Source organism: Mesocricetus auratus, unplaced genomic scaffold, assembly GCF_017639785.1.
Source record: "Mesocricetus auratus isolate SY011 unplaced genomic scaffold, BCM_Maur_2.0 Super-Scaffold_100004, whole genome shotgun sequence".
NCBI classification, from domain to species: Eukaryota; Metazoa; Chordata; class Mammalia; order Rodentia; family Cricetidae; genus Mesocricetus; species Mesocricetus auratus.
The window spans coordinates 109,093,205-109,108,884 of NW_024429189.1; the positions used below are offsets into that span (position 1 = coordinate 109,093,205).

The 15,680-nt window shown below is 41.2% G+C and overlaps 1 protein-coding gene across 8 annotated transcripts in view; it reads right to left on the bottom strand.

Moving 5' to 3' along the window:
* Kif16b (kinesin family member 16B) overlaps window positions 1-15,680 on the bottom strand; it is a 263,590-nt gene that overhangs the window by 187,955 nt on the left and 59,955 nt on the right. For all 8 annotated transcript variants that reach the window (XM_040746394.1, XM_040746395.1, XM_040746393.1 and 5 more), the window contains exons 11-12: window positions 12,486-12,551; window positions 8,711-8,770 (exon numbers count right to left, since the gene is read on the bottom strand). In XM_040746394.1, the coding sequence (XP_040602328.1) occupies window positions 8,711-8,770; window positions 12,486-12,551 (126 nt within the window). The remainder of the gene's footprint in view (window positions 1-8,710; window positions 8,771-12,485; window positions 12,552-15,680) is intronic.

Consider the following 15,680-nt stretch of genomic DNA (forward strand, 5'->3'; position numbering starts at 1 on the left):
CGAAAACCCCCCCCAAAAAAATTAAGACTTCCTAGAATTTAATAAGAATGAGGACACAACATACCCAAACTTATGGGACACCTTGAAAATAGTGCTACAAGAGAAGTTCATAGCACTAAGTGCCCACATGAAGAAACTGGAAAATAGTTACACTAGAGAACTAACAGAACAACTGAAAGCTCTAGAACACAAAGAAGCAAATTCACCCAGGAGGAGCAGATGCCAGGAAATAATCAAATTGAGGGCTGAAATCAATAAAGCAGAGACTAGAAAAACAATGCAAAAAAAAATCAATGTAACGAAGAGTTGGTTCTTTGAGAAAATCAACAACCTTTATCCAAACTTACCAAACAACAGAGTGTATACATGCAAATCAACAAAATCAGAAATGAAAAGGGGGACATAACAATGGGCACTGAGGAATCATCAGATCATACTTTGAAAACCTGTACTCTACACAATTTGAAAATCTAAAGGAAATGGGCAATTTTCTGGATAGACATCACTTGCCAAAATTAAATCAAGAACAGATAAGCAATTTAAATATACCTATAACCCCTAAGAAAACAGAAGAAGTCATCAAAAGTCTACCAACCAAAAAAAGCTCAGGGCCAGATGGTCTCAGTGCAGACTTCTACCAAAAATTCAAAGAACAGCTTATACCAATTCTTCTCACAGTATTCCATGCAATAGAAGCAGAAAGGTCTTTGCCAAAATTTTTCTACGAGACTTCAATAACCTTGATACCCAAGCCACACAAAGACACAACTAAGAAAGAGAACTTCAGACCAATATCCCTCATGAACATTGATGCAAAAATATTCAATAAAATACTGGCAAATCGAATCCAAGAATACATTAGAAAACTCATCCACAATGATCAAGTAGACTTCATCCCAGGCATGCAGGGTTGGTTCAACATATGAAAATCCATCAATGTAACTCACCATATAAACAAGCTGAGAAACAAGAATCACATGATCATGTCTCTGGATGCTGAAAAAGCCTTTGACAAAATCCAACACCCCTTCATGATAAAGGTCTTGGAAACATCTTGGATAACAGGAACTTACCTCAACAAAATAAAAGCTATATACAGCAAACTAACAGCCAACATCAAACTAAATGGACAGAAACTCAACACAATTCCTCTAAGATGAGGAACAAGACAAGGCTGTCCAGTCTCTCCATACCTCTTAAATATTGTATGAAGTTCTAGCTAGAGCAATATGACAACAAAAGGAGATCAAGGGGATACAAATTGGAAAGGAAGAGGTAAAAATTTCATTATTAGCAGATGATATAATAGTTTGCATAAGTGACCCCAAAAAAAATCTACCAGGGAACTTCTACACCTGATCAATACTTTCAGCAAAGTGGCAGAATACAAGATCAACTCAAGAAAATCAGTAGCCCTACTATATATAGACGATAAAAGGGCTGAGAAAGAAATCAGAGAAACATCGCCCTTTACAATACCAAAAAAAACAAAAACAAAAACAAAATACATTTGGTAACACTAAACAAACAAGTGAAAGACCCGTATAGCAAGAATTTTGAGTCTTTAAAGAAAGAAATTAAAGAAGACACCAGAAGGTGGAAAGATCTCCCATGGTCTTGGATAGATAGGATCATATAGGAAAAATGGCAATCTTGCCGGGAGGTGGTGGCGCACGCCTTTAATCCCAGCACTCAGAAGGCAGAGGCAGGCGGCTCTCTGTGAGTTCAAGGCCCGGCTGGACCAACAGCCTCCAAAACAAGCCTCCAAAACAATACAGAGAAACTCTGTCTCATAAAACAAACAAACAAAAAAGGCAATCTTACCGAAAGCAATATACAGATTTAACACAACCCCCATTAAAATCACAGCACAATTCTTCACACACCTGGAAAGAACAATAATCAATTTTGTATGGAAAAACAAAAGACCCAGGATAGGCAAAACAACCTTATTTGACAAAACGGCATCTGGAGGCATCACCATCCCTGACTTCAAGCTCTATTATAGAGCTGTAGTCCTGGAAACAGTTTGGTATTGGCACAAAAATAGACAGGTAGACCAATGGAATCGAATTGAACACCCTGATATTAACCCATACATGTATGAACATCTGATTTTCAACAAAGAAACTAAAAATATACAATGGAAAAAAGAAAGCATCTTCTATCGCCATGCACAAAACTTAAGTCCAAATGAATCAAAGACCTCAACATAAATCCAGCCACACTGAACCTGTTAGAAGAGAAAGTGGGGGGCACCCTTGAACGAATTGGTACAGGAGACTGCTTCATGAACATAACTCCAGTAACACAGGCACTAAGATCGACAATTAATAAATGGGACCTCCTGAAACTGAGAAACTTCTGTAAGGCAAAGGACACTGTCAGCAAGACAAAAAGGCAGCCCACGGATTGGGAAAAGATATTCACTAACCCCACATCTGATGATCTCCAAAATTTACTAAGAACTCAAAAAGCAAGCCTCCAAAACACCAAAGGATCCAATCAAAAAATGGGGTAGAGAACTAAATAGAGAATTCTCAGTAGAGGAGACTAAAATGGCTAAGAAACACCTGAGAAATTGCTCAACATCCTTAGCCATCCAGAAAATGCAAATCAAAACAACTCTGAGATACTGTCTCACTCCTGTCAGAATGGCTAAAATCAAAAACTCCAAGGACAGTTTATGCTGAAGAGGATGTAGAGAAAGGGGAACACTCCTGCACAGCTGGTGGGAGTGCCGACTTGTACAGTCACTTTGGAAATCAGTATGGAGATTCCTCAGGAAAATGGGAATCAGTCTACCACAAGACCCTGCAATTCCACTCTTAGGCATATATGCAAAAGATGCAAATTCATACAACAAGGATGTCTGCTGCATATGTTCATAGCAGCATTATTTGTAATAGCCAGAACCTGGAAGCAACCTAGATGCCCCTCAACTGAAGAGTGGATAGAGAAAATCTGGTATATTTATACAATGGAATGCTTTACTATTCAACAGAACAAAACAATGGAATCTTGAAATTTGCAGGCAAATGGATGGCACTAGAAGAAAGCATACTGAGTGAGGTAACCTAGTCACAAAAACAGAAGCATGGTACATATTCACTCATTTATGGATCTTAGACATGAATCAGGGGAGTGCCAGCATACAATCCCACTGCCAGAAAGTCTAGGAAACAGAACCTTCATCCAGCGACTGATGACAGCAGAAGCAGATACCCACAGACAAACACTGAACTGAACTCCTGGAATCCAGTGTCAGAAAGGGAGAACTGATGGGCAAAGGAGTTAAGACTGGGCTGGTTTAACCGACAGAAACACTTGACCTGAACAAGGGGGAGCTCTTGGACTCCAGATTGATGGCTGTGAGGAAAGCATGGAACTGACCCAGACCCCCTGAATGTGGGTGTCAGTGAAGAGGCCTAGGTAATCTATGGGGCCTTTGGTAGTATTTATCCCTGGGGTACAAATAGACTTTGAGTGCCTATGCCACAATATGGGATGTTCTCTCAGCCGGGACTCTTGAGGGAGGGCCTAGGCCCTGCCCTGGATGTAATGACAGTCACTGGAAATCCACCATGGAGGGCCTCACCCTCCCTGGGGATCAGAGTGGAGATTGGGTGGGGATCTGGGGGACCTGGTCCAGAGGGCGGGTGAGGAGGGGAGGAAGAGGGAGCTGGGATTGACATGTGAAACAAGATTGTTTCTAACCTAAATAATAATAATAGGAACCAAAAGGACAGGCTTTAAAAGAAAAGGAGGGGCATATTGCCCTGAGAAGCTGGCAGGCACCCAGAGATCAGGTGCAAACACATTTGGGCATCAGACGATACTAACTATATGGCAGAAGCTACCTCGCTGTTTAAACCCAAGGAGCCTCAATACAGGCCCTGGTCACTCAGGTGCGACTGGTTGCTGTTAGCTGTTATTTGCCAGGGGTGGTGAAGTTTCCCACAGGCAACAGGAGACCAACACTACTACAAGATGAAGGTAGAGGGGATGGAGAGGATGTTTCTGGAGGCAGTGCTACCAGGCAGAACCAAAATCACCATGGGCTAGTCATTGCTGGCAGGACCTGAGGTCATGGAGAAGAGGCAGCTGCCACTAGAGAGGCTTTCAATCTCCTACAGGTTCAAGGGAGCCTGGAAAGGTGCATCCTGTGGGGGGTCAGCCCACACAGTACAGGAGAGAGCAGGAAGGATCTCAAGGGCAAAAACCCTGGATAGTTCCAGCTTTCTCCCTGCAGCAGCTCTATGCCAGCACTCAAACATGAAGGCACAAACACATTGCCTGGGCATTTGATTAAATGCAGGTTCTAATGTATGAAACATGGAGTGGAGTGTAGCTTCAAAGCTATCTTTCCTCCCAGCTCACAAACTTATCATGGACCACACTTTCAACAGGCCAGACTTAAATGATCTGAGTTAAGGATGGGCTATGATGTAGGGAATCCAGCCACATTATTCCCAAGAACAGGACTACAGAGTCATGTGTGAGGCTTTCAAATAGGGGAAAGGTGCAGTAGAAAACAGAGGAGACTGAGGTCCATGCCGTAGGACTGGTTCTCACCCAGTCTTCACATTTGTATAGATGAAGATGATAGTAGATAAATTGTGTGGCCCCAATGTTCATGTCTGAGGCTGTAGGTTCTAGATCCTCAGGATATGACTGTGTCTACAAACAGAACTTTAATTAAGTTGAAATTAATTAGCTGAGGTTATTAAGTTAAAGTAAAGCCATTGGGGTAGGTCTTAACCCAGTGTGACTGTTGTCCTCATGAGATAAGTTGACTAGGACACACAGAGTATGTCCAAGGACAGAGGCACCAAAGGGAAGGTCATGTGAGGACACAGCAGGGGTGGCTGTCTGTGTGCCAAGGAGAAAAGGCCAGCCCCAGCAGATATCAATCTTGGAGTTCTAGATTCTAGGGCTGTGAGGGGAAAAAATAAATAAATCTGATGTTGAAACCATCCAGACTGTGGAGTTTAGTTGTGGCACTCTTAGTAGATTAATACAGTGGGCTTTGCTTTTGTTTCTTAATTCTAACTGAATCCCATAAGCCTTCACTGCATGCTGCTCTGTGAGAAGCAGAGCCTTGAGAGCTGGCTTACAGAATGACATATAGATATAGTCCTAACCAGCTCCAGCTTTTTACTGCCCATGTGTCAGTCAGCACAGAGAGACAGAGATAGAAGCAGGGAGTCACTACCTAATTCAGACAATAGAGAACACTGTGGAGATCACTGTATCACATTAAAACCAAATGCTGCAAAGCACAGACACAAACAAAATCCATCCTAACTAACAGCGTGGGCAGAGGACTTCAAATGGATTCTTACAGGGGACTAAGGAAGGGAAGCATCCCTTATGATGGGGCAACCGCAGTAGAGACTAGGAGACACCATGAAACCTAGCTCTCTGTTGTACACTTAGGACCATCCAGTAGGGTGGGTAGATATGTCAGGGGAAGTAGGGCAGACCCACAATAGGACAGATGAAACTGAACAGAAGTTCCAAGCTTTTCAGAGTAAAGCAAGGTAGTCTGCAGTTTAGAAAAATGAAGACTAATAAAACTGAAAAGGCCACGGACGTAGTGGTGCACCCCTGTAGTCCCAGCTACTTGGGGGGCTGAGACAGGAGAATCACTTGAGTTCAGGTGTTCTGGGCTGTAGTGCACTGTGCTGATCGGTGTCCACACTAAATTCGGCATCAATATGGTGACCTCCTGAGAGAGGGGGGCCACCAGATTGCCTAAGGAGGGGTGAACTGGCCTAGGCAGGGGACAGAGGTGGTCAAAAAAGCAAGAGCAAGAAAGGGAATACAGAATGCAGTCACAGAACGGCCCCATACTACCTAAGATGTGCCTAAAACAGTGGTTCTCAACCTGTGGGTCACAACCCCCACAGGAGTCAGATCAGATAGCCTGCATTTCACAGATTTACATTATAGTTCAAAACAGTAGCAAAATTACAGCTATGAAGTAGCAACTAAGTAATTTTATGGTTGGGGGTCACCACAATATGGGGAACCTCAATAAAGGGATAACAGCATTGGAAGATTGAGAAAAGACAAACACACATTCTATAATCAATTACTTCAAAGTAAATGTGAACATGTCATCATCTCTCAGCTTTCTACCTTGGACACAGGGAATCAGCCTGCATCAACCACCATCTCAAAGCTGGAAAAGTGTTACAACCCAGAAAGAAAAAGGGAACTGAAGCCTGAGATGTAATCTCTGAGTTAACAGACCAAACCTTAGGCTCCAGCCACTGTGCCACTGTGGTCATGATGCTGCCAGCTCTGCTTTAAAAACAAAAGTCAGCAGCTTTGCAGCTTTGATTAGAGCATACATATATCTAGGGGATGGTCATTGTCCTTCTGATGCCAGGCAATCACACCTCGGACTTCATTATTCCCAAACAAGGGAAGTCACAGGCTGGATACTAAAGAAGGGGACAAAGCTATCCCTTGCTTCTGAACTAATGCTAATGTCCGTATGAGAGGGCAGAGCCCTGTGTCCCTGAAGCTGCTCCCATGATGTCTATTGAAGTCACATATCTGGAGCAGTAAGGGAAGCATGTAGCACTATAGGCAGGATGACTTTATGCACAAGTGATCAACCTATGAAACACACCGTAGAAATGTAGGAGAGGATTATAGAAACCACATAGTTACATGTACATACCTGAGAAATAGCAACCAACTCCTATGTAAGATTTTTAAGATAAGCATTGAGTAATACTCTCTATGGAAGCCCGCAGGCAGTGTCTTCCAAAAGGAGATAGAGTCCTTAAAGCAACCAGTGAGGCCAGAGGACGAGTGCAGACCTAAAGTACAAACAAGAAGGGGAGGACAGGAAAGTGCCCCTGCCTTTCTCATAACCTTTAATAACACACATGCCTCTCATCTGAAAGCCATGAAAAATAAAGATAATTAGATGAACATAAAATGGGATGAGAATCAGGAGGTTTGGCTTCAAAGCCCAGAATAACTTCAGGTGGGGGAGGGGTTATTATGAAGCATTTCAAAGGTTTCACTGTTGTGATTTTTCAGAATGGTCAAAAAATCCAGCATTAAACTAGTTATAGTCTAGGGGTGTCACTCTGAGTTAATCTTGCTCATACAAGGCCCTAACACATTCCCCAGTACCAACATACATCTCCCTCCCTCCCCCCCCTCTCAGTACAGGGGGGAGATACCAGATAGCACGAGATGGTGTTTAAGTTTTACAACACATTGCTGTTGGACTTCTTGTCCTACCAGATACCATTTCCGCTAATAACTTCCAAAGTGTTTACTTTTATTTGTATTCTTTAAATGCAGCACACCTTAACTCTGCATCTTTTCAGACTTTCTGAGGAAAGTTACCCTGTGTCATGGCAGGTCATTAGAGGCTGCTACCACACCACTCAGAGGGGTTGCAACCTTCAGGAACATATATATGTACCTCCTGGTAGTGCTTACCCTAACATGACTATTCTGAGATGTGAATGGAGCCTCTTCTCGGCTTCATGCACCACTGTCTCTGGACAAAGGCAGGCTGCAGTGTAGCTCAATGGTAGGGCATTTGCCTCACATGTCTAAAATTCAGGGTTGATTCCAGAGCACTACCAAAATAAATAAGTGAATACACAAATTCTGAACAAAGGAAACACTGCAGAAGTGTGGTTCCTCAAAATAACATGTCTTTCTCCTTAGAAATAGGAGATCTGAGAGCCAAGCCATCACCTAACACTGTCATCTGGGCTCCTGAAAAGAAAGGCCCCAGGACTATCAACCCATCTCCACCTACATCAAAGCTGAGCACCGCCTCTAGCTCAGGGCACCTTCATAACCCTGGAGTGCGGCACAGAATATTGCTGACCATGGCTCTGTGACCCTGTTGTCAGATGAGGATTCAGTGGCTAATTCAGGCCTTCACATCTGCCCCCACAAACCATTGACCAAGCATGTCATTTCACATACAACTTCATGCACTGCTGACACAGTTAGATGAGGCCAGCCAACATTACATGGAGCTTCCTTTTTATCCCTAGGGCACTTCATGAGACTTCACAAGCAACTGGATGCCATCAAAGCACAAAGTTGGAACTCAACTCTAAACCTGGTACAATGTGGGTCTTTTACTAATCAAGTGAGCCAAAATAAAAACAAGGAAACTCTGAATTTGCAACACAGAGCATGAAAAATGGAGGTCAAAATGCATTCCTTCATAGTGAGTGTTGGCAGAAATACATACAACCACCATCTAGCCACAGAGACGTGAAGAAAATGTACGGGAAATCAGTGGTTTAGAAGTTCCTGTAATCTAATCATGCTACACAAGTGTATTCTATAATGTTGTCATAAAAACCAATTTTGTTCTTAATGTATTGCTTTCATGTTGACCATAACAAAATTAGAAACACAAAGTGTACCCTTCATTAATAGGTTTTTAAATGTACTGAGCCCAAAATGGAGAAACTCCAACATATAAAAGCATATGTGTGGAATATCATGGTAACCTGTACATGTTACAATTCTCAGCTGTGATGTGTGCTAGCCATCACCCATGACCTGAGAAACTAAGCACAGGTTCATAGGCCACAGTTCCCAGTCAGCTTCATTGATCCCAGCACATAACAGCCATATTTCAGATGAGAGAGAAAGCTACCTCCTTAAGCCAGTACAGTAAGATTAAGACGCTTTTCACAGCCCTTACTTTCAAAATATTTTGGGTTTCATTCCACTTGTTTGTCCATTCCTTGGTCAATTCTTGGACCTAGAAACAAAAATAAATAAATATATAATGATTTTATTAAAAATAAACATAATTTGTATCTAAACAAGTTTCTAAATGTATAGACCCTACAGAAAGATGAACTCTGCTTTTTCGCTCTCTCTCTCTCTCTCTCTCTCTCTCTCTCTCTCTCTCTCTCTCTCTCTCTCTCTCTCTCTCTCTCTCTCTGTCTGTGTGTGTGTGTGTGTGCACATATAATATATACATTTTAAATAGCTAACACTACTACTTGAAAGAACAGCTACCAAATATAAACCAAACAGCTGGCTTCATCACCAACCTACAGCACAGCAAAGGAAAGAGACACCAATGTGTCAAGTTATAACTTTATGACCTCTTTTCCATGGTGGAAAAGAGAAGCTGTTTCTTGGGATTGTTAACCACTTACAACCCCAAGGATGACATAGCACATCAAGTGTGTTTGCTTTTCCTGGCCATACTTAAGGTAATAGCCATTTACTTTCCTTTCTAATTGGACGTGGTGATTAGATCACGTCGGATGCTGCAGTTTTCTTTTAGGAGATAATGCTTTTGTAGCTAACTAATGGGGTTTATAAATCTCATTCTACCTCTGGGGAAAGATGCTTCTTTATTCGATTCTTTCAGACACAGCAAAATTCTATTGATAAAAATCAGTTTATTTTCAATGGACTGTAACTTAGGGAAAAGGGCTAACTGTTGAGTACACATAGGTGGTGAGTACGTCTCAAAGCTAATCAAGTTTTCATCTAGTTCCAGGAATGTTTTAAGATGATCCTCAATGTTTAACTCACTAAGAAGCAAAAGAGTGATTGCTGAATCAAAAGGCCAGGGAAAAATGGAATGAAAAAAACTGGTCTAAGAAGGGGACAGCTAACCTCTCAGGGTTCGCTGTTTCTATCACCTGACTGCCTCCCAATTTCCACAGCAGAAAAAAAAAATCCCTAAGCCTCCTGTTCTCCTCACCCAGAACCCCCATCATGCAAGGCACCTGCTGTACCTCCTCCAAAGGAAAAGGCACACTACATGTGCCTTGAAGCACAGAAATCATGACTAAATAAAGTGTGGTGATCACCAACCCAGGGGGAAAGCAAATCTACCTGACTTAACTGTCAGTGGTTATTCACTTACTGAAGTTATCCCCAGATAACCATGCAGTTCCATGTAAATGTTTTTTCTTTAACTAGTTATGTCTGTTGAAGTCAGTCTTCTTTGTGAACAAAGCAAACAGGAGTGAAGTGACATGCCCATCACTTTATGCCTGCCTCCATGCTTTGATAAGGCTGTGGTAACAGTCATAAACCACTCATACCCAAGAACCCTTCAAAGGAGACAGCCATGAGCCACATGGCCACTGAAATGCTTTGTTCTAAAAATAAAATCTTTCAGAAGGGATATTTTCGTGTCTTTTCTCTCTGCAGAGGTGGAAAAGGGTAGCATATTGAATTTTCTAATTTATACTACCCAGTGAGTAGACTTTCATTGGCAACTTATCTGAGAACAGAAAACATTCAGCAAATGAATGTGCCTTACACTACCATATATGTCCTTATTGTAGAAAGGCCAGCCAGTCAACAGCACAGAGACCCACAACTGGACAATGTGAAGAGAGAGATTTTTAAACACTAAGTCATAAGTGGGATATCTTCATCAAATTCCTCCCCTCAGGGGTCAGGAACAGTTAGAAAAGGAGGTGTTATGATTTTCAGAACCATAGGGGATGGAGGGCACCAAGGAAACAGTGTCTTCCAGATAAAACAGGACTGATGTACATATGAACTCATAGAGACCATGGCAGCATGCACAGGGCCTTGGGATCCCAGAGCTGAGAGGGGAAGTAGACATGTGATCCTATTCATAGCCAAGAAGCTACCTGTAATTGACACCTACTTACAAAAGAAAATTTAATATTCTCTGATGGAGTCTCACTGGGCATATTAATCATATTTAAGGGCAGACCCCATAGCCAGTAGTAAATGGCCAACACAAAACAAATGCAATGGTACCTTTTTAGACTTTTTATCTCTTACTGCTTTGTTTAGGCATTTTTGTCTTATTTGTCATTTGTTTATACATTATGGTTTCTTATTTTATATTGCTATGGAGGTGTGTGTGTGTGTGTGTGTGTGTGTGTGTGTGTGTGTGTGTTAGTTTCTTCGTCTTTTTGTTTGCGCTGTCTGTTTTGTTTTGTTTTGTGCCTATTTGTTTTCTAAAGAGAGAAAGGATGTAGAATAGAGTAAGTAGGAAATAACTGAGGATCTGGGAGGAGAAAGTGTGATTGGCATATCTTGCATGAAAATACTTTTTCAATAAAGAGTAATAATAATCCACCCTTTGAAATATGATCAAATAGTCTGAGCTTTCAAAGAGTTCTAAGTACTCCTTGGGTTTATCGTTATGTTTAAATCAAACAATCTTCATTAAAAACATTAAGAAATCCAAGCATGCTTTCCATCTGACAGTGTGACTGAAGAGTAAAACAGGTGGCAAGCAATTAAGAAGGTCAGTAAAAACGAGGTGGCAAAACTTAGAGCATGTTACGGATAGGGCGGGCAGTCATCTCCTTCTCAGCGTGAAGAGTGCAGTCTAGTTACTACGGTTATTGCTTTCTGCTAACGTGCTGAGTATTCTAAAACCTATAAATGATAAACAACCATACCCACACATTCTACTGCACTTGGGATTTGAAGCAGTAAAATACAAAATTTCATGAGAAAAATGAGGATTAAGAAATGATGTCTTACTGACACTATTATCGGTTATTAGCCAACACAATTACTCTAGCAATTATGAACAAGTTCATAACTACAACTCAACTTGATTCTTCCACAGTATGAGTCTTGAGTGTTTACCATCAGACCATTTGTTTTCCTCTAGGGCTCTTTTAATCATTCAGCACCAGAAAAAATGAGGAAGGACTTCTAAATCGCTCTTATTGTCTGTTTTTCTTTTCCCAGAGGGCATTAAAAGAAAAAATAAATTTAACATGATACAGCTAGGTTGCTTGTTTTTAAAAATGCTAACCTCCATGTCAGCCCTCTGTCACCTACGCCCCACTCTTACAGAGCATCCTCAGTTCTGGTCCCTCACTGTGGTTCCCTTCCTGTCTCTTAATTGGTCCCTGACCCAGAGTACTTGCAGTCCAGAATATTCCACTGCAAAGTCAGGGGCTCCAGAAAGCTGAACAGCACTTAGCACTAAGTGATGGGGACCACTGTGATCTTATGAATGTTAACTGGAGTCTCTTGTCAAGGACTCTGTCTGCTTGGGTGGCCACACTCTCTGTCAGGAGGACCACCTGTGACCCTACTGTACCAAGTCATAATATGCCCCTCAAATCCTGTGTACTAACGTGGATGTGCAATACATGAAAAGCTAACTAAAACTAACAAATATTCATTCTGAAGAAGTACCATGGGCCTGGTGTGGTGGTGTATGCCTCTACACCTAGCTGGATCACCCCGAAACACCATAAGTTCAAGTGCAGCTAACACTACACAATGATATCCTGTCTTGAACACAAAACACAGACAGTGGCCATTGGGTTGGGGTTAGAGATAAGTGTAATAAAGAAAATGTGTCCCAACCAATGGGAAAGCACAAGTGTTCCATTTGGTGGTAAGAGCCTGGTGACAGTCTCAAGTTGTAATAAATGTGGATTAAAAAATAATATTTAAGTTGAAATTAAAAAACAATAATAACTGAAACCGTCACTTACCCTTGCTTCATTCTGGTGTAGTTTTTCCTCCATACTTAAGGCTGTAGGGGAGTCCAAGAGGGCAATCTACAATTTAAATCATAAAGACATCAGCAATTAATAAACAGAAATGATGAGCATTTCTAGGATTGTCCCAAAACCACAACAGTTTAACAAAAAATATTACATGTTTATAAAAATAATTTCTCATACAACCTCCAAAGTATTATCATTAAGTCTCTAATTCATGGAATACGTGTCCTAATACCCAAATCATGACATCACAGTTGTAAATATACATCTACAATACAATCAGCAAAGGAAAAATAATGGCAGCATCATTTCACTCAAGTCAAACACACCTAAATCCTTACAGATCTCAAAATTCATTTTTCTAATGTATAGAAGGAACAATGTTCAAAAAGATACCCAAGTATTGCTTAATAGTTCATCCATTTTGAAATATACAAACAAAATTCACTTGTTTTCACTGCTGATGGCATCCAGTATATGGCCCAGCTATGCTGCAATCTCTTTATTTCTTTATCCATGCTGCAGAAGGGTAAAATCTGAAGTCAAAAACACCAAAATCAGGTGAGAATCTAGGACAAGTGGATAGACTAGGGTTTCAGTAGCCTGTCTAAAACTTAAGCCTGGGCTTCAGTGGCAGGTGCATAAGTGCCCTATTCTGTCTACTGTTCTTGCTGCCAGAGATGTCACAGGAACAAATAGAAAGAGTTCTGCACAGGCAAGCATTCTTTCTCAATTTAGTGGAACCATGTTTTTGTTGTGTTATCATAAGTGCAAATAGCATAAGCCAACTATCCTGATTACTGCTTTTTTAAAAACAATATATTATCAATATATTTCTTATCTTTAAACAATATAAACCTTTTCTTTTTAATGATTTTATTTCCACTGTTGGGTATTCACTGCATAGGTACCCTGTAGTTGTTGTTGGTGCTTTCCTGACTGATGTAAATGAGGGTTTTTCTAATCATTTGTTCTTCCAGCAATGCTACAGTAACTATCCTTGTACTAACTGCCTACAGTATACATGACCATACCACCAGAATAAATTTCCTAGAGGGGAATTCCTTAGTCATCATGTGATTCTTCCCTACAGCACCAGCATGGTTTTCATTTCTCTTTCTTATGTCTTCAGTCTATCAGGGTGCCTGTGGGCCACACTGGGACTCTGTGATCAACAGAGGGCACAGCTGCTCAGTGGAGCAGCACAAGTGTAGAACTCAGAGGCAAGAGCCTAGTGACAGTCTCTATAGTGCTCCTCCAGCTATCCAAGTGTAGGGTGGAGATTCAGATGGGCATGTATGCAGCCCACCTTGGTTTTGAAATTCACAGGCCACTGCAGCCAAAGTCCAGTGAAAATATGAGGGTACACCTTCAAGAAGCCTTCTGAAGGACATGACCAATTACAGGAGTCCTTTGCTTCAGAGGACCCAATGGTATAGCTTCTTAGCCGCCATCTTAAGTTTATACATTGTCCATCTTAACTTGGAAGAAATTTATCAATTGAGGGATTGTCTTTATTATTATAAGTGCTTCCTGGTTATGCAGCTGGCATCCCACTTTTATCAGGTTTACATGAATGAAAGTAAAAATCACACTTTTCAAGATATTGCATACTCAATGGTATTCATTGTATTGGACACTTTTCACATATTCAGGAAGCAATATGAAACTTTTTCTACAACCTGTGTTCACACTATTTCTTCCCTTTCCTGCTGGGTTGTGATATTTGTATTTGTAATTGTTCTTGTTGTAGCAAGGGGAGTAGCATGAGGTTGCCTGAGCTGCAGCCTCCTTCCTAGTCTGAACCGTGCTGATTACAGCAGACGCTCATGGTGTTATGTGTACTTGCTGCATCCGCACTCAATTCTTCCTGCCTGCCTGCCTGTCTGCCTGCACTCTCACGGAAGGAGGGCATTCTCTGTGACAAATGTGTGTGGCTCTGTCTCCTCTGTTTCCAATTGTTTGTGTTTTCCTTTATGAAAGTTGATGTCCTGTCTGATGTTAATTATGAACTGCACTCTATGTCATGACAAAGTAATCTTTCTCATGCGCTAAAAGCATTGCTGTTTCTGCATCCCTCTCCTTCTCCGTGAGTTAACTGATAGGACTCTGCCTATTCCTACCAGTGCCATCTACCTGAGCTTTACTCTGTGCCCTTGTCTCAGCCTCTACGATGCTGTTCTATTATTTACGTTCCAGCACCAGGCCTCGTCATAAAAAAGAAGAGTCCATTATACCTCCATCTTTTTGCCCCATTGTTGTCTTTCCTGCCTAACTCTCATTGTTCATTTCATTTCTCCTTTTATTGATTTTTCCCAGGTACATTTGTTAGAGCTTAGGGAATGAAAACATTTTCTTTCTATAAAATTACAAGTGGAAATATTTGTAAATGCAAACAAAGCACTTGATGAGAGAATGTACCCAGAGACCAACTTCATAAATCATGTGAAAGGTGCTAAGTAAAACCATTCTGTGACACATATCAACCAAAATGGTTGGTGACAAGTAGGTAACACGAGTGTGGGCAAGGATCTGCAGAGACTAAACTGGTACTGGTATGTGTTGATGGGGAAAGGGAAGGGCATCACTACTAAAATCTGGTGGCACCTTCTAAAATTATATGATATGTATACCTCTGACCACCAAGTCCTCTTAGGCGTAACATCCACAGAAATATATCTGTATGTGTACAATAAGGCTTTTAAAGGTCCACAACAAACATAATAACCCCAAACTGGAAATATCCAAAAAGCAATCAAAAGTTGACAGATGAACTAGGAAATGTTTGTGTAATGGAGTACAAACAGATGCAAGTAAGCAGAGCCTCACCTACATGCAATGGCATGGAAGAACCTCATAAACACACTGGATCCAAATAATACATTCTGCAAGACCCCATTTACATAAAGAGCAAAAGCAAGCAAAATCAAAACCTCTGCCTCAATTGGTCGGAAGGTGGGTACCCTTGAGAGGATGGGAGGGTGGGTCCTGGCTGGAGTACTAAGAGTGATTGCTAGGACATAGTGAAGCCCTATTCTCAAGATGAGTACAGGGAAAGGCGTGACTTGAGCTTCTAAATCCATGTAACTATATATACATGATGCAATTTTTCTGTACTTATATATACTTCTGTAAAAATTCTCTGTATACATTAACATAAATATACACATATATTTCTGTATA